The sequence below is a fragment of the Lethenteron reissneri genome, chromosome 43 (assembly GCF_015708825.2).
Source record: "Lethenteron reissneri isolate LAM-NWPU_2019-01 chromosome 43, ASM1570882v1, whole genome shotgun sequence".
NCBI lineage: Eukaryota > Metazoa > Chordata > Hyperoartia > Petromyzontiformes > Petromyzontidae > Lethenteron > Lethenteron reissneri.
In genome coordinates this window covers 2,204,159-2,222,850 of record NC_083821.1, presented here as the reverse complement: position 1 = coordinate 2,222,850, position 18,692 = coordinate 2,204,159, and the positions used below count along the sequence as shown (strand labels likewise).

At 56.8% G+C, this 18,692-nt stretch overlaps 1 protein-coding gene across 2 annotated transcripts in view; it reads left to right on the top strand.

The window, feature by feature from the left end:
- LOC133353204 (syndecan-2-B-like) overlaps positions 1-17,922 on the top strand; it is a 36,988-nt gene extending 19,066 nt beyond the window's left edge. The window contains exons 2-5 of one of the 2 annotated variants that reach the window (XM_061569260.1): positions 11,297-11,408; positions 11,889-11,926; positions 12,439-12,592; positions 13,581-17,922. In XM_061569260.1, the coding sequence (XP_061425244.1) occupies positions 11,297-11,408; positions 11,889-11,926; positions 12,439-12,592; positions 13,581-13,744 (468 nt within the window). In that variant the 3' untranslated portion in view covers positions 13,745-17,922. Of the gene's footprint in view, positions 1-11,296; positions 11,424-11,888; positions 11,927-12,438; positions 12,593-13,580 lie in introns of both variants that reach the window. The other variant, XM_061569259.1, reaches the window with a different exon arrangement.
- Positions 17,923-18,692: the final 770 nt, after the last annotated feature.

The following is an 18,692-nucleotide window of genomic DNA, read 5'->3' as shown; positions in this document are numbered from 1 at the left end:
CAAACGGGTACCCGTACCCGGGTATCGGGTAGGGTACGGGTATCGGGTACCCGGTTGCGACCTCTGGCGATGACGAGGGCGCCCTCCACCCGCCCTCCCCCGTGACTTCTCGGGCCGTACCGCCCCGCGTCCGACGTTTTGCTGCGCGTGCCTCGAGCTCCGTCTCCACGCCGGGGAGCTACGGGCTTCCAGCGCGAACGTTTGATTTGCTTCCTCGGGAAGTGGCTGGCCCTGCCCGTGGCGTCCGTCTCTTTCGGAAGAGATATCGAGCTGGGAGAAGGTTTCATTATCGCCGTGCGTTATACATCGGCAAACTCTGACGCCAATTTATTGGGGCTTATTGTAGACTGGGTACGTGAAGGCTTCAGGATAAGCCAAACGTTAGAGTCCCAGTAAAACGTGGAACGTTGCGCCAAAAGTTGGTCCAGAATTTCCAACCGCACGCCAAAGTTGGGGCCACCTTTGCCATGTTTCTGCGACTTCCGTTTTTTGTAATTTCATTCGCAAAACCTTTGAACCCTCTCTCATATGTAGTAGTAGTAGTCATTATTATTCTTCACGCCCGTTTTTACAAAAGTGATCCCAGCTGCTCTCAGCTCAGTACAACGGTGGCTTATGCGTGTAAATTATTACTATATTGTTGTTATGATTATTATCAACCACCTGTAACACGTAGCAGGCTTTTGCGACCAATATCATGTTTCGTAATTAATGTTTTAAAAGTATGATCGCGCGAGTAAAATGCGTGTCGTAAACCCTCCTCCGCCCGACGCAGGAATTTAATAAAGTTGTTAAATGTGCGAATTCATCTCCGACAACACTTATTGGTGGCAGTGCTGCCGAAGCAGTCTTACTTTGGCACATTTCTCTCGCGTCGGGTGGTGGAGGGTTTACGACACACATTTACTCGCACGACCTGACTCAAAAACGGATTTATGAATCGTATTGTTAACCTCTCTACGTCACCGCTTTGATCCCGGTCCACCTTCGATAACCGGGCCTGGCTACTCAACGCGTACTCCGGTGCGTTCGTACGGCACGACGTCCGAGGTTTCGCACCGCGTGACGTCGCACCGACGTTCCTGCCGCACGTGCCGAGGAGGTGGAGGGGGGGGGGGTGGGAGCCGTTTCAGCTCCTCCCGGCACATGTCGTGAAACGTCGAACACGGTGGCGGACAACGAGCGGCGGCCAAACCCCCGACCGGAGTTTCCTGTCTCTCGTCCGTCCGTTTGGCCGGTGGGCCGCTCTGGCATCTGTGTATTTTCCTTCTCTCCTCGTGCGTGCCCCCTCCCCCCATCACCCCACTCCCCATCGCCGCTGCCCCCCCCCCTCTGTCCGCCCCACGCCGAGGCCTGTCTGTGGCCTCCTGAGGCGGGGGGGGGGGGGGGTGGATCGGGGGGCGGGGGTGCGGAATGTACAGCTCGAGAATATTTACCCGCGACATCCTGAAATTGATCGAGCGAACGTCCTGAAGCGAGGGCGTTTGTTTGGGCGATTGGCTGCGCGATCGCCGCCCACCCCAACGCGTTGGAATATTTGCGTGGGCGTCTCTCTCGCCCCCCTCCCTCCCTCTCTCTCTCATTCTCTCGCTCTCTGTGGGTGTTTGTGGTTATGTTCTTTTTTACGTAACGCGTTTCCCAACCGCGTTGCCCCCCCCCCCCCCCCGGCGGCTCCGGTGTTTTCGGGTTCGCGCCGCGGGCGTTCCCTTCGGCACGATGCCCCGACGTTTCGCCCCCCCCCCCGCACGCTGGGAGGCTTCTTCATGGGGGGGGGGGGGGGGGAACGGGAGCTGCCGCTGCGTGGGAGTCGTTGATTCCGCTCCTCCGAGCTGCCCTCGTCAGCCAGCCACCTCTTCGTGCCGTCTTAGCTGTCCCGGTCCGCCTTCGATAAACTGTCCTGTACACTCGTCGAGATGACGAGTGCTGTTGGGCGTTAGGGAACACGCGGATCAAAAACACGGATGGCGACGATGAGCTGCCAGCGAGCGGTATCATCATCATCATCATCGTCGTCACTAGAAGAGACGATGCCCAGCAGCCAAGACTAACGACAGAGTAGCAGCCAAAGGAGACAAAATCTCGCAGCTGATGGCGGTGACGATGAAGATCCCGCGTTGGATCTGACGCGAGAGGTTTTTCCGCCAACTGCATCGGAAGTGGCCGCGCGTTCGACCGCAAGCGCTCTGCCGCTGAGGTCGGTGTGGGGAGCGATGGCGCACGCGAGATTAGTGGCCTCTCGGGGGGGGGGGGGGGGAAGGCGGGTGGCGGCGTTGGCACGTGGTCGACGCCAACGCTGGGGGGGGGGGGCACTCCGCTTGCTCCGTCACCACCGGCGACGAGAGGACTGTCGGTCGGACCGACAAACTTGATGATAGACAGACGGAAGGACGGAGCGACAAATAGATGGACAGATGAATGGATAAATAGGAGGACGGGAGCGCGGATGGGCCAATGGATCTATGGATGGGTGGACTTGCGGATGGGCAGACAATTGTACCGTCAAGACAAACGGATGAACAGATAGACCGACAGACACGTGGACAAATAGACTCTCGAACGGATTTATCTGATACAGAATCTTTATTTATACAGGAGAAATACAATGAGACATGAAGCTCTTTTTCCTAGAAATGGATGGACGAAAAAAATAGCTGAATAGACAGACGGACGGACAAATGGGTGGACGGACAAATGGGTGGACGGACTGACTGTGGCCGTACTCGACCAGGCGGTGGTCACCCAAGCAGGTGGCACGGGGTCATCGGCGCTGTTTGCCCACACGACCTCACCACGGCGCTTGCGCTCCGTGGTGAGGTCGTTTGGGCCGCCCACCCCCCCCCCGATTCGTTGATAAACGATGACGATGACGAGGGTGGTGGTGCAACATCGAGCTTACGTAGCTCCTACTTGGGGCAAGGCTCCACGCTTTACTATTTCAAAGAAACGTCCGGGTCAGATTTTATTTTTTTGCAAAGGCACAACGGAAAGAAGGTTCCGGAGAATTCCGCTGGAAATTTTTCGATCCGGAAGGCACAGAGGGCCTCTGTGGTTCATGGAAATAGTTTGGCGTGGAGTTTGAAATGAACCCTTTGCCAGCGCCGCCTGATCTGTCTCATCTCCTTCCGGCTGCCGCTCCATCGTCGGTGTTGACCACCAGCCCACCGTTCCTGCGAGCCAGAACCCCTCCCGTCCGGGGCTTCTGGGACCAGTCATGTTCCTTGATGGATCTTCCCACCCCGCCGACGTCCGACGTTTCGCTCCGCGCGCCGTGAGCTGCGACGAGGAGCCGAGGAGAGCTGTGTGCATGCCTCGTGTCAATGCACTGCTGGATGAGGGCGCCATCCTGTGCGGGTCGTGGGGATTCACTTGTAACCGTAACTCCACCACGCCGCGCCGGTCTGGCAGTGTGGGCTGCTCCGGCTGTCGGTCACCCCGTGCGCCACCACTATCAAGTCAAATATTCTTCCACCCCCCTCCGCCCCAAGTGCCACGTGTCAAAACGAGGCAGCCACCTTCGTTTCCAAACGTTTTCGCCTTGTGGCCGGGCCGGTCGCCACGGCAACCAGCGTAGAGATGGGCCCGAGATTAGACGCTTCCGCCACACCGGGCATGGCCAACATTTTTTTATTTTTTTTATTTTTCCCCCCGAGGGAAGGGAAAGACAGGTGACAGGTGACACGCGGGCAACTTGAGCGGCGGAACAAAAACCGGCGCTGTGAATAACGCCGCGGCGGCGGCAGCGGTGACGGTGGCACGGACGTCATTGGCAGCGCCGAGGTCGAAATATCTTTTGTGGCGACGGGAGAGGCGACCGTCGCTCACGGCCGGTGGGACAGGGCTCCCCACCCCCCTCCACCCCTCCCTCGCATGCGCACGCCGGGAATAAACAAAGCGCCCGGCCGGCAGAGGCCCGACCGGGTTGCGGCCCAGATGCTCCCAATGTGTCGCCGGCAGTTGGGGTGCGGTGGTCTCATCACGACCGCTGCAAACCCGAACCTCGTATACCGTCGTCTTCGTGTTCATCGTCATCATCATCGTCGTTGTGATCGCCAGCCATACGTGATTTATCCGCAAGCCGTCATCTCATGGTCTCGCGAACCACGAGCGCGTTTCCCGATTTCGTTGATCCCATCTGTGCAGCGCTTGTGTCCTCCGACGACTGCCGTGGCTCGCCCCGCCCGAGGCAGTCGACGCGACGTCTCTTAACGCGCGTCTAGATCCCGAACACGATCCTTGTTTTGTGTATGTGTACGTACGTTGAACTTCTTCCGCACCATATGTGGCCAACCGCTCTGATCAGAGATGCGTGGGAAGGACAAACTAAACACAGAAAGTAGTTCTGAAGAAATGAGTTTGTCAACCTAGATGATGATTTAAAAGTGCATAGCTCCAGTGGCTTCCTAATATAGGAAGGAAGAGCGTTCCAGACGGCCGCAGAAGCGCATCCGAAAGCGCGCGATGCGGTGACCGTCTTTGTTCGAGGGCTAGTCAAAAGCCGCTGCTGTGAGGGTGGCCAGAGTTTGTGTGATGGTTTAGACTCCTTGAGATCAGCAAAGTGGTATCTTGGTTCATTTGTGTACAGAACTTTGCGTGCGATGAAAACGACCTTATAATTGCTCCGTATCGGCAGCAGCCATCCTCTCGGGCACGCTCCCTCCTCTAACCATCGTCCCAAGCCCACGAGGTCAACGTGAGCAGGTGGGTGAAGTGCGCTGCTGTTGGCGCTCACGCACACGCAGTCTGATTGATAAGCAAAGTGCCTAAACGATTGAAGGGGTAGGGGGGGGGGTTGAATTAATTTAAAACAATTGGAATGAATGAAACAGGAGGGATTATTAATGAGGTTTGAATGAATGAGATGTAATGGCTGAGAAAAGATTAGATGGAACTTTTATGAGCATGAATGTATATATGAATGAGGCTTATTAGGCTGAGAGTGAATGACTCCTAGAATATTAATTATTGAAAAGGAAATGACCGAAGGAGATGAGTTAATGAGAGTAATATAGAAATGAGGATCCGTGAGTGATTGCTGAGCACAGGGCCCAAAGACCCAAGACTCCCAGGGGCCAGCAACAGACAGCACCAGTGAAAAAGGTGCAATGGTGGACAAGATTTGTCGACACGTTTCTTCAAGTGGAGCGGTGTGAGAAGGAGCTGGCAGGGAATGAGGGACGATGGGGGGAGGGGGGGCGGCTGGCATTCCAGAGCCGAGAAAGAAAAAGTGGGGGAACGACACCGAATGAATGGGCGAGCGCGAATGAATGAACGCATGAATAAATTAGCCGTGCGCAGAGCGCTGCGATCGGACGGTGACGGACGGACGGACGGAGTCGCGCGCGGGACAACGGCGGGGGAGAGAGCGCGGCCGCCGTGGATTCCGCTCCCAACTCCCGCGGCCGCCTCGGCGACTGATGTCGCCACCCCCCAGCTCCCCCCAGCCCCCCAGCACCCCCCCTCTCCCCCCCCCACCATCGCCCCCCTTCACCCGGCCCTCGTCCCCTGATTAATGCTAACGAGCCCGCGGTGAATAGGCGACAGGCCGGCCAACGATTGTGGAGGCCTCGGTGAATCACGGAGGAGGGCGGCCACTTCCCCCCTCCCCCCACGGCCCCCACCCCCCCGCGGCCCCCACCACCCCCCCTTCGCACGAGGCATCAGCTGTCGACGGGCCCCGTGGTAACGTCCACGCGTCGCTCGACACGTGGGGTGGGCACAGGGTGAGCGTGGCGGTGCAGCGGTGGATGCTCCCGGCACTGCCCCACCGTGCCGACACCATAGCCTCACCGCAGGCTGTCCCCGCATCGACGCAACCGGCCCGCTCTTGTCGATCCGCTGCTGGATGGGGGGCCGCTCCGCGCCATCCTTGCCGGCTGCGGCGGTGCAGGGGGAGGGTGCTCACTTGGCCGTACTTCCCCACGATTGCCAGCGTGTGCGGGTTGGTGATGGCGGGGGGGGGGGGCGTAGAAGTACGGTACCATCTCGTCTGTGTCTGTTGTTCTTAAACTGCCGCCACTGGCGACGCTCTTGGGCCATGGTCCCTTGGTCTCTGTGGGTCTCTGTGTAACTCTGTGGGACTCTGTGTAACTCTGTGGGACTCTGTGTAACTCTATGATTCTCTATGTAACTCTATGGCTCTCTGTGTAACTCTGTGGGTCTCTATGTAACTCTGTGGGTCTCTATGTAACTCTATGGGTCTCTGTGTAACTGCAATGGTCCTGTAACTGCCCCTACTGCCGATGCTGTCGGTCCGTGGCCATCCCCGTAACAGAGCCGCTTCACTCAATGGGGGCCTCGCCAGCTGAAATAATAAAGTGTGAGTCTACGAGCCTCCACTACAGATCTCCATGTAACCCTGTGAATCTCTATCCCTTCTCGAACATCACGAGAGTTCACGTCAATCAATCACGAGAGTTCACATCGGCAAATCGCGAGAGATCACGTCTGTCAATTACGATCATCTGTAGCAAAGCAAAACAAAAACGAAACTATTCTATTCTTGCGTATGATGGCAGTGTGGTTCTGGCGCTCGATGCCAATGTCGAGGTCTGCAGCTGCTAGCCACGACGAGAGGGCATCGGCAGAGAGAGAGAGTTCGTGTCGTGTCGCTGTTCCTCCTCCTGCGTTGAAGGATCGCATACCACAGCGGGTTTGCTGTGGGGTCCGCCGAGTGGGAGACGCTCGCCCCTGAGCGCGGTGGCCCCACCTGCCGCGTGTTGTCACGTCAATTTAGACGCGACCGTCAGTGGCCTCCGCGGTGGCTAGGAGATGTTAACTCCCTCGCCTGGTGTACAGAAGGTCGTGGGTTCGATCTCGACTCTGGCGCCTGTATATCTGGAGGTTGCACGTTCTCCCCGTGGTTGCGTGGATTTTTCTCCGGGTCCTCCGGTTTTTCCCTCCATGCATTTCGAGTATTTGATTGCTGTACATTTCCACATGACAACCAGCCACTTGGTTGAGCTATCATTTGTGGCTTCTGAAAAAGAGCTACAAAGCTCAGTTGGCCTTACGTGGTAAATAAAAAAAAGTGAATGGTAAATAGTTACCGTCATCTGCGCCAAACGGACGCCCTTAATTTGAGCGAAGTAAAATTACTCCGTCAGATCTGTCGTCTCCACCGGACGCGGCAGCTTTGGCAACGAAGACCCCTTGCAAGCCCGGCCCCACTGCTTCTCCGTTGGCTTTTGTCGACAGAGCCGTGAAATTAAGAAGAGGAGAGACGAACACAAATACAGAGATCTAATAAATACAAAGATCCCCCGTATAGCCTTAACAGACTGTAGGGGCAAGTGCTGTTAGCGAGCACCTAATAAATACACACACCCACCCACATAGCCAAGCACGTTCTAAATGACTCCGGCGAAACAAAATTGAGACTGATGGAGATGTTGCGGCGGTGGCGGTGGCGGTGGCGGGCGCTGTCCGCGGTGACAGCTCGCTGGACGTCGCCGTCTGTGATCGATGCGTCCCCGCTGTGCCACTGACGACTGACGACGGAGCGTCCGTCCCCCCCCCACCCCCCGCTCGCTGTGGTCGCCGTCCGACCGGTGACCGACCGCGGTTTTTTATTTTTCTTCACGTCCCTCTCGTCCAAGGCTGGCGTTCGGTTTTTTTTCTGCTGGAGGTTTTTGTTGGTAAGGGGGGGGGGGTCTGCCCACGGAGATCCTCACTAAGTATTCAGGGTCGAACCGCCGTGTTCTTCTGGCCTGGGTCTCGTTGCAAATAAGTTGTCGTTGTCTTTGCTCCTGCTAGTTTGCACATTCCCTCCACCCTGCCATGTCCTGTAACTGCCGCCACTGCCGACACTTCCCGGGCTGTAGTCCGAGTCTCTTTAAAACTCTGTGGCTCTGTAACTCTACGGGTCCCTCTGTAACCCTCTGGTTCTCGATGTAACTCTACGGGTCCCCATTTAACCCCAACGTCCTGTAACTGCCGCCACTGCCGACAATCCCTGGGCTGTGGATGTCCCTGTAAAAGAGCTGCTTAGCTCAATTGGGCCTTACCCAGCTGAGAGTATCTAAACCGTACAGATATCTATATCACCCTGGGAATCTCTACGTGACATGGCGGATATTTCTTTAACACTGTGAACCTCTGTACAACTGCAGATATCTATGCAGGCCGATGAATCTCCATCTCACCGTGTAGATCTCTGCGTAGCACTGCGGCTCTCTGCGTAACTCTGTTGGGTCTCGGTGTAACTGCTCCACTGCCCTGTGACTGCCACCACTGCCCACGCTCTCGGGCTGTGTTCGCTGCCGTCGTCGTCATTGCGACGGGGCTGCCCGGCCGAGACGAACCCCGGCGTCGTCTTCGCTCCGCGCCGCTGGGAGGATCCGTCGCCGTGGCGAGACGGAGGACGGCAACGACTCGCACTGCGACCGCCGTGGGCTCGCACTGCGACGCGTGTTCATGTCACAGGAACGGGCGGTGGGGGGCGAGGGGGTGGGGGGCGAGGGGGTGGGGGGCCCTGAATGGAAAAACCGCTCCGCTTCGGAACTGCGGTAACGGCATTCCGAGCGGAGAGAGCGATCGGTCGAAGCGTGCTCGCAACGCCCCGGCAGTCCCGCCCCGAGGTCCTTTACGACACCAACTTTACGTTTCCTAAAGCACATAAACGTGTTTTCGTTTGCGCTGTTGACAAGAGTTCAAGAGTGCCTTGCTGCCATTGTGTGTACCGTAGATTCTTACCGCGTGTACCGTACGCACTCACCGCGTGTACCGTGCGTACTGACCTCGTGTACCGTGCGTTCTCATCTCGTGTACCGTGCGTATTCACCACGTGTACCGTGCGTTCTCACCGCGTGTACCGTGCGTTCTCACCGCGTGTACCGTAGATTCTCACCACGTGTACCGTGCGTACTCACCACGTGTACCGTAGATTCTCGCCACGTGTACAGTGCGTACTCACCTCGTGTACCGTACGTTCTCACCACGTGTACCGTACGTTCTCAGCGAGCGCCCCTTATTATTTTTTGAGGGGTAGGCGGGGGGGGGGGCGTGGGGGGGGACTTTGTCCGGCCCAAGCAGCCGGACAGGAAGGGGTTAACGGGGGCCACGGGGAAGGCTCGTTAGACATCTGGCACCAATTTAGGGCGGAAATCAAGTTAGCAGTTGCCTGGGCGACTCTGCCTCGTGTGAGGAGCCAGTCCTGACCACTCTGTGGCCCCCTTCTTCCCAGTCGCCCCCCCCCCCAATTCCTCCTTGCCCTTCCTTCCGATCTTCAATCTTCTGTCCGAAAAAAAGGGGAAAAATAATGAAACAAAGGTCACTAAAATCCCATTGCCCCCCCAGTAGTGGCGGCACGTTTCCACGGACGGTGGGAACCGGGTAGCTCGGCGGTCCAGGAAGGACCCCGGGAAAGGCCACTTGGGGCCCCTGCGTTCTCAGACTCCGCGAGATGCGAGGCCTCCCGTGGGGGCCGCCGTGACGGCCCCCGTGAAGGAAGGCCTCGTGAACTCGTTGGTGCTTCCCACCCCTCACGCTGTGGTGGGTCGTGTGGCGCTTCTCGTTCGTCGCGTTGGGTTTTCGCGCCGTGCGTAGCCAGCCGTGCTAATATCGGAGGTCCGGCAGAGGTTGGAACTTGGCGGCCGCCCCGGTTATTGCTGCGAGCGTGCTAACCCCAGCGATGCAACGCGTCCTCTGCTTCACGGCGCACGTTGGGGACCCCGTGATGTCGTTCTGCGAGAGTCACGGCCCAAACTTGCCAAACTTGAAAATATTTCGCCGCATATTACTCACCGTGATCGCACACCAGCAGGCATCACCGCCCACCGTGACAACTTGGCAGGGAGGCTTTTCCCGGGCAAAACAAGCGGTGGAGGAATTATGATTTGGCTCTTCTGCCCACTCATTTCCCTTGACCTCTGTGGACATTGGGGGACTCGTATATGTATGTAGTAGTAGGCTTTCGCGACCAATATTATCGAGAATAGAGATTTCGTTTGGGGGGTTAGATCGCGTAAATATATAAGTGTCGTTAAACCCGCCACCACCCGGCACAGCCAATTATTAAGGTTTGTCACGTAAACGGAACGTGCCAATTCGTTACTAGTTGAGCTCACCGGCGTGTTGGAGAGTAAAACCCACAACATGTACAATTCGAGTACCGTAACGTTTCGCCAGTAATTACAACGAGCCTCATGTTTTTTTTTTGGTTTGTAATTCCCACGGCCCAATCCTGAAACTCCCGCAGGAGCTGCGCCGCCGACCTCCCGAGTCCGACAAAGGCCCACGGGGAAGTGGATGCCGATCTCAGCGCAAGTGGGGGGGCGGTGGGGGGGGGGGGTCTGTTAGTGGCCGAGCAGGCCCCCCTCGGAGCGTGTTCCTCCTGATCCCCCCCACGGCCTCGGCTGGGCGATGGCTGCGATTGTTTTTTTTATTTCTCCGTCGTGCGCAAAGTAGTTTTTTTTTGCGTCTCTCTCTCTCTCTGTTGTTGTCGTTGTCCTAGTTGTTGTTGTTGTTGAAGAAGAATGAATGAATAAATAACCCGGAAAGAGGAAAGCGCGCGCCACGAGCGCTCGATTGTCGATCGCTCGCGGCTCGATGGGAGCCCCGCGGCCCGCACCCGGAGTCGTGTTTGTTGTGAAACATTTTGTTCATTTGGTGACGCAGGAACGCGAACGAGGCTGAGCGCCAGGCCAAGCGCTTGGTGCCGCTGCTCCAGCCAATTGCGCACGAGGCTCTCGCAACCCCCAGTTGTTGTTGGGTTTTTTTCAGTCACCGGGTGGATCGATTTGCTCCAACCTCTCCCGCGATTCAATTCCTCCACGAACCCAGTCACCCACCCAGCCACCCACCCAGCCACCAAACTAGCAAGTCAGCCACCCACCCAGTCACCCATCCAGTCATCCACCCAGTCACCCACCCAGTCACCCACCCACCCAGCCACCTACCCAGCAAGTCAGCCACCCACCCAGCCACCCACCCAGTCACCTACCTAGCCACTCAGCCAGCCACCCAGCTAGTCACCCAGCCAGCCACCCACCCACCGAGCCACCCAGCCACCCACCCAGTCACCCACCCAGTCACCTACCTAGCCACTCAGCCAGTCACCCACCAAGCCACCTAGTCACCCAGCAAGCTACCCAGCCACCCAGCGACCCGGGCACCAAGCCACCCACCCCCCAGCCACCCATCCACACACCCAGCCATGTGGTGAAGACAGCAAGGATAGATGCGGGTGCATCGTACAGTACAACCATTCGATTTTCCTGCACTGACCACCGTTTTTCTATGTCCCTGGCTCTCTGTCCGTCTCCCCCTGTCCGCGTGTGTGTATCCCGGTACGTCGCAGGTGCTGCCGGCGGAAGATGACGTCTTTCTAGAACCCCAGCAGGAGGGCTCCGGCAACTTCTTGGACGACGAAAACTCCTTCGACGACGACGACACGGAGGGCTCCGCGTCTGGTGAGCAGCGCAACGGTAGGAACAAACGGGGGGTGGGGGGGGGGGTAGAGATAGGGTGCGGTTGGGGTGTGAGGTAGACGAAGGGGTAGAGACGGGGGTAGGGATAGGGGTAGGGACGGGGGTAGGGACGGGGGTAGAGACGGGGGTAGAGACGGGGGTAGGGATAGGGGTAGAGACGGGGTAGGGATAGGGGTAGAGACGATTATCTGTACCGGTCCTGCACCTCCCCTAGGTCGACTCAGCCTCAAATGAGTATCTGGTGTAGTGTGTGAACATCACCTCTAGAGAGACAAGGTTAGACGGGCGTGGTGCTGGCCACCCACCTCCTAGTGTGCCGTGCCAGCCTTCATAGCTGCTACTCGCTAACAGCACTTTCCCCACCAGCCTATCAAGGCTATTCAGGGGATCTTTGCCTTTGTGCGACGTGGACTATCGTGTGAGACCGTGTGTCGTGTAACGTGTGCCGCATGTCACCCGCAGGCTCCATTTCCGTGGTGAGCAAACGTCCAGTGACAGAGGTACGCACCGACACGCACGCACCGACACGCACGCACCGACACGCACGCACACAACGCGTCTGTTTGTTGAAGTTAGTGTTCAAACGCGCCGCACGTTTGTGCGGCATGTGTGCGTGTGTGCGTAAACAAACCCAGCTGCCTTGCTGCGTTTTTTTTCAGTAGTGTCGTGAGCTCATTGGTGGACTGTGCCTGTGTGTGAATCCGTCGGAGCGGTAGTGTAGCGGTTAGCGCACGCTGCGCTACGAACCCGGCGACCCGAGTTCGATTCCCGCCAACACCGGTGACGATTATCTGAACCGCTGCCCCTAGGTCGACTCGGCCTCAAATGAGTACCCGGTGCGGCGTGTAGTTGTAAACATCGCCACTGGGGAGACAAAGGCGGCCGGGCACGGTGCTGGCCACCTTACCCCCCCTTGGCGTGCTGCGTCGGCCTTCGCGAAACCATCGCCTGCCCCGAAGGTCGTCAGCGAAGGCTACACGGGGGACCTTTGTCTCGTGCGATGGTTGCGTAGGCCCCGTCGCGCGTGCGCCTGGACAACAACCTCGGGTACGGCCGCAACGCGGTGGAGATCGCGACGAGCGCCCCGCCCCCGTCCTTGAGCAGCAACATCGAGAAGTCCAACAGCCAGGGCCAAGGCTTCTTCGACAAGACGGAGGTCTTGGCGGGTGAGTGGCCGACGTCCCCCGCCCTGCTGTTCGCGTGCTGTGCGTGGGGAGAGGGGGAGAGAGAGGGAATGGAAAGAAATCTCGCTTAGCCGCGTGGAGTCTGCGACGCTTTCCAACTTGGCGTCGAGGATTCGATACAAGACGTTCGGCCAGCCCGATTGGAAAATCCCAAAGGCGAGCCCCGGAGACCAGGTCACGCGTGACCCTGACGCCCGTAACGCCGGGCCGGCGTGCTTCGTGCAGGAATGTACGACGCGTCGAGAATGCGAATTAAGATGGTCGACAATTAGCGGTGGGAATAATAATAATAATCAGCGTGCTAAGATTAACGTTGTGTTTCAAGCCGCACGATGAGACTCCTCCGCAGGACAATGTCGCGTGCCGTCACGTCACCTGCAAAGGGAAGTTCGTACAGGCGTGTGTGCCTGTGTGCGTGCGTAAGTGCGTGCACTATTTTTCTTTTCAGCGCTGTTTTCACGTCCAGGTTTAGGGCAAAACCCTTCCACGCATTTGGCCGGATTTCATTCGTGGTGTCTTCCTCACGGCAATGCAGGTTTATGCTGCAAGTCTCCTTGTAGTTGGATCGTATTACAATCGTCTCTGCGTGACGTTTTTGCGGTGGTTTCACCTTCCTCATATATTGTGGAATTGCTCCGAAGGCTGCGTGCGTGTGGCACTCGCGTGCACAGATGCGCGTGTGCGTCTGCGTTGTCACGTGCGTGTGTTCGCGGGCGTGACCGGGCACGGTGTTGGCAACCCCCCCCCCCCCTCCCATTCGTGCGCCATGCTTGCACCTTCATAGGAGTTCGCTGACAGCTCTTGCCTCAACAGTCTCTTAAGGCTACGCGGGGGACCTTTGTCTTCGTGTGTCGCTTGTGCGTGTGTCGCTTGTGCATCTGCCTGCAAGCCGTGTTTGCGTGCGCCAATGCGGACGTCCATTTACGCGTCTCACCTCCTCCCTTCCCCTGCTCCCCCCCCCCCCCCACAGCGGTGATTGCCGGCGGCGCGGTCGGCATCTTGCTGGCGGTGCTGCTCGTGGTGCTGCTCGTCCACCGCCTCAAGAAGAAGGACGCCGGCAGCTACGCGCTGGAGCAGAACAAGTCCTACCAGGCCGGATATCAGAAGGCGCCGCCGCAAGAGATCTACGCCTAGGCTCGAGCCTCCCGCACTCCGCGCTCACGCAGCACTCACTCGCACCTCACTCACCAGACTTTCACGTCACTTTCACGTCACTCGCACCTCACTCTCACCTCACTCGCACCTTACTCACACCTCACTCGCATTAGTATCCCACCTGAGGGGAACGGCCCCAGCAGCCTTGGTCTCTAGGCCCAGGCCCTGCGTTCTGAGTACTGCTGTAGAGGCACAGAACTCGCTCATTGTCCGGTCACGTAAAATTCACCTCGTCTATTCACTGCTGGATGAAGGTATCCTCAAACCGTTGTCACGGTCACACGATGCACCATAGCCGATTCCATCGCCCCCATCTCTGCGTGGATGCCCTCTCTGGCCCGTTCCCTCTTTTACCTGCAATTCCTTCTTCCTAGCCCCCGCCGCCGGCCGTCATCCCTTCTCGAGACGCTGCGGTGTCCTTCTCGAGACGTGTCAGGCCACGAGGTTAATAACCTGCGGCAGGGGGATGCGCAATCCGCCGCAACATTATTTTACGCCGCGTCAAATTTGGCTTCAATCGCTGCTCAGTGTTCCCAGTCGGTCGGCGTGCCGCCTTAATCTGTAACGAAGCCAGATTCGTCGCCGTGTCTTTACCTGCACGCCGTGGAGTTGCAATTCAAAGAGGGCCCCCCCCCTACCCTGTTTCACGCGAGAGGCCGCTGGTCCCTCAGAAAGCCGTTGGCTACTCGGCCTCAGCCTCTAAGCATCAGCGAACAGACCTTGGCCTTCGCAATCGGACCTCAGCCTAAGGAACCTTACCCTGGCCGCGGTCTAGCCAGCGACCCGGGCTTTTGACGAGAGAATCGAACGACGCGAGTTTGGTCGGCCGTCACAATCGGACGTCTGGCAATTCCCGTGCACCCTTCCGAAAAGCGTCAGCTCTGGTCGGGGAGGGATCGTACGTCGGCGTGGACGCAGGGAGGAATGGAGGTGGGGGGGGGAAGCTTGTGCCTTCTTTCGTTCTACGCTTGTAAATGCCATCCGCGTCGTATAACTGCTTGGTGTTCGTTCAAAGTCACTAGATGTTCGGTTTGTCCGTGTTCCTCTCTTTCCTGCCTCTCCCCAAGTCGTTATTGGCTACCTTGGCCTCCCTCGTTCGGGGGTCCTGATTAACCAGTCGGCGTCGCTGTCTTCACACCTCCCTAATCCACCTCTCCCGAACTTTAAAGCTACCAAATGTCTGGGAGGCTCAACCAGGACGCACGGTGGGCTGAGAGCCAGGCCCCTCCCTCTGCCAGCAGCCCCGTCCCCCCCTCCTCAGGTAGCCCCGCCCCTTAGCCTGCTGCATTGTGGGTCGCGCGTGAGGCCAGTGTTAAAACCGGCGACTGAATCCCAACTTTCCCCAACGTTGTAGGGGGGACACCAGTAGCACCAGGACTGACCCGGGCAAACCTGGACATTTGGTAGCTTTACTCGGCACACCTTCCTAACTTACCTCGCCACCCTAACTTCCCTAACTAGCCACACCACCCTACCTCACCTCACCTCACTCACCTCGCCTCCCTCACCTCGCCTCCCTAACTCACCACGCCCTCCCCACTGCTTCACCTCAGCCGCTGGTGTTCGGAGGTGCGACGCCGCTCGTACACAAACCGGCCGCCATGGGAGAGCAAAACACTGCTCGCGTCACCGCGACGTTGTCACCGCAATGTCGTTATCGCGTCATCGTTGTAGGCACGACGTCGTCACTGCGATGTCACGGTGACGTCACAGCGACGTCACCGCGTCGTCACGGCGACGTCACCGACGTCACGAGCGGCAGTCGTGCAGCTATGCAAGGAAAAGGGGGAGAGATATACAGTGTGTGTGCGCGCGCGTGTGTTGTTGTGTGTGTGTGTGTGGTTTTAACTCTTGAGGTACACGATCGTGATTAACACGGACAAACAAAGGTACGCTTTCGCCGGACAACTCGAGGTACGAGCGGACGGCCGGGCCCCGTGACGCGTCGTCGCAGTCGTGTCTCCTCCGTCTGCCGCTCTCCGCTCGCCCCTCCTCACCGCGTCGTGTCGCCGGTCCGCTCTGCTGGCCGTGACAACGGCGTGCCGGTCGGTAATCTCCCGGTGTTCGTACGCGGGGTCCGGGCGGTGGGCGATGGGTGGTGGGCGGTGGGCGGTGGGATGGGGAGGGAAAAGATTTCCGCGGAATAATTTCGCCGGCCCGGCTTGGCACTGTGCGCGTACGCACACCGTTCAAACGTCTTACCATCGAAGAGTTCCGGAAAGATTCCGTGCGCGTTGTTCTTCCTTTCGGAAGCCTGCCGACCCGGCGGATGTTTTTTTGGAAATCCAGGTGTTGGGGGTTGTCTCGAAGGCTCACTTTTACTGCCCTCTTTCCATCGCCTCTCCCGACGTTCTTTGCACCGCCCCTGGCAAACTTCCAAGCGGTACGGTTAAAGGGGGTGGACTCTCTTAATCATAGTTAACTCTAGCTGCAATAAGAATATTTTAAGCCGGCAACTATTAAAGAAAGTGGTTAAACGTACGTTTTATTTTTTAATTCATTTACTTAAGCAACAAGATTGATTGTAATTGTATTATTATTGTTTATTATTATTAATCTCGAGGCAAATGTCTCATCTCAACTTCATGGTGTAAAATTCCTGATGATAATAATCTGTAACATTCTGACGATAGCTCTAAGTGTCAGCTCTACATAGGATGATTGTAAAACATTATTTTTGGTGTTTATTTTGTCGATCCCGTTGCATTACATTTTATCGCTCTCTCTCTCTCTCGCGCGTGTCGTCTGGTGCACCACGTACTGTAGTCCCACTCGGTTCCCTCTTCTGATTCTTTTCCACCGGACAATTGCGAGCCGTGCCCGGGCCTAGCTCAGGAGGCCCCCCCTGGGGTTGTTTTTCCACTGCGGGAACCCGAGCTGATGCCACTAACGTGTCACACGCTACGCTTGTCGAATAATTAACCCTGCCCCCTGGCCCTGCTTGGCCCCTCACCGAGCAAAAATTCAGAGTTTTTAAGTTGAGGAGACAGGGGGGTGGTCCCACCTTCGGCAATGCTTAACCACAGATTTCCCTCGCCGTAGTTTTAGGTTGAGTATACATTTGTCACAGGGGTGATCCATTTGCCCAGCTATTTTAACAAGGGAGCAACAGAAACAATATTCTCTTTTTAAAAAAAATGTATTAGAAAAACACGCGAGCCCGACCACACCGCGCCGAAAGGCATGGGGGAACACACAAACAAACAAATCTTCTTGTGAGGCCAGTGTGCCAAGGCTTGGGTTCTGGCTCGGCTCGGAAAAAAAAATCAGCCGCAACCGTGGAGTTGCCTGCGTGTGTAGGTGTGCCGGTGGGAAAATAAATAAAACGGTTGTGAGTGTGACCGCACCCCCCCCCCTGCCCCCCGCAGTACGTGCCCCCCCCCCTCCCACCACTTTGCGGTTGGGACGCAATCATCGCGTCAAGCATGAAGTAACCTTTGACTCTACGTTCTCCCTTTGTTCTTCCTCTTAAGTACGAGGCGGGGAGTAGGAAGTGGTCGCCAGCACATTGATACTCGGCAACGTGGTTCTGGGCGGCACGACCGTTCCAGCCCTTCCTCGAATGTGGGTGGCAGATTTTTAAAATTAATAAATAAACAATTGGCTGTCACAAGACCTCGCACACGAACTGGGCTCTGGCTCATGTTTTAATTCGCCAAAATGCCAGCGGCGGCGAGTTCTGCGTTTTTAATAATTCACGCGGCTCTCGAACCGGTTGAGGAGTCCATGGCCTTGGCGGTCGCGTGCGCAGGCGGTGCAACTGCGCAGGATGGGTTGGTGGTGGTTGTGGGGGCCCAACAGATGCCAGTCTACAAAGAGGAGGCAATTTGAAAGAGGGTGGTGGGGGGGCTCATTTCATTCCTTGTACCAGGGCCCATGCCAACCTCTCGCCTTGTCACGGGTTGGACCGCCACCCCAAGGGACTTGTTGCTACGGGCGCTTTGCCTGCGACGCGCGGGGAAATATTCGCGTGTGGGACGACTCTGGCAGCTGTGTGACGAAGCGTGGTTGGCCAAGAGTTGAACATCGGTACAAGCCTCGTCGCGTTCAACATTTAACAATGGAAATTGTCGACATTAACGCCTTTCATCGTTAAGATGTTGATTAATATCGTTCTTCCCAGTAAATGCATTTTCCTTTTTTTGGTACTATGTATACTTTTGTGGTCTTCCCGACTCCTTTTTTTCTGTGTGAATGTGAAGCGAGTAGCGACTACTAATCGATATCTACGTCGTGAACGCAGCTACCGGCTTCAGAGGATAATGAGGACCCGTGGACAGCGCTCGCATGAGTTCGCATTGAAGTCCATAGACTCGCACACAGAGATCCATCGACTCACACAGAGACTCGTATACTTACACACACATACCTAAAGACTCGCACAGAGAGATCCACAAACTAACGCAGAGACGCATAGACTCACAGAGACCCAAAGACTCGCACAACCCATGTCAGGCAGCTCATGAAATGATTTAGAACTTTTTTTTTACGATTGCAGGTGTAATCTTTGAACATTCATCTATAACGTTTTGTCTCGATTCATTCCGGGTTCTCTTGGTGTAGTTTTGTAAACGATAGATTTGAGGTGACCCCCACTGGAAGAAGAAGACACATCGATATGAATATTGATAATGGCTAAAATATTATCTAAAAGAATAAACACTATGTTAATGCAAGCGTTGAAATAAATTAATGACCGTATGTCTCCTCACTTTGTGGCCACCCTATTGAGCAGTGTTCTTCATTGCATGCCCGCGGGCCCCTGGTGACCTTTATTGCGGCTTTCCGACGATGCACAAATGGTGACCCGCCTCGCTTATCGTGCTGCTGTCAAATCCTCAATGGTTTCAAGTGCGTGGCGGCCCTCACACTGACAATGTTCTATCGGCGAAAGCGGCCCACCCTCTGAAGATTGGCGAAGACCACC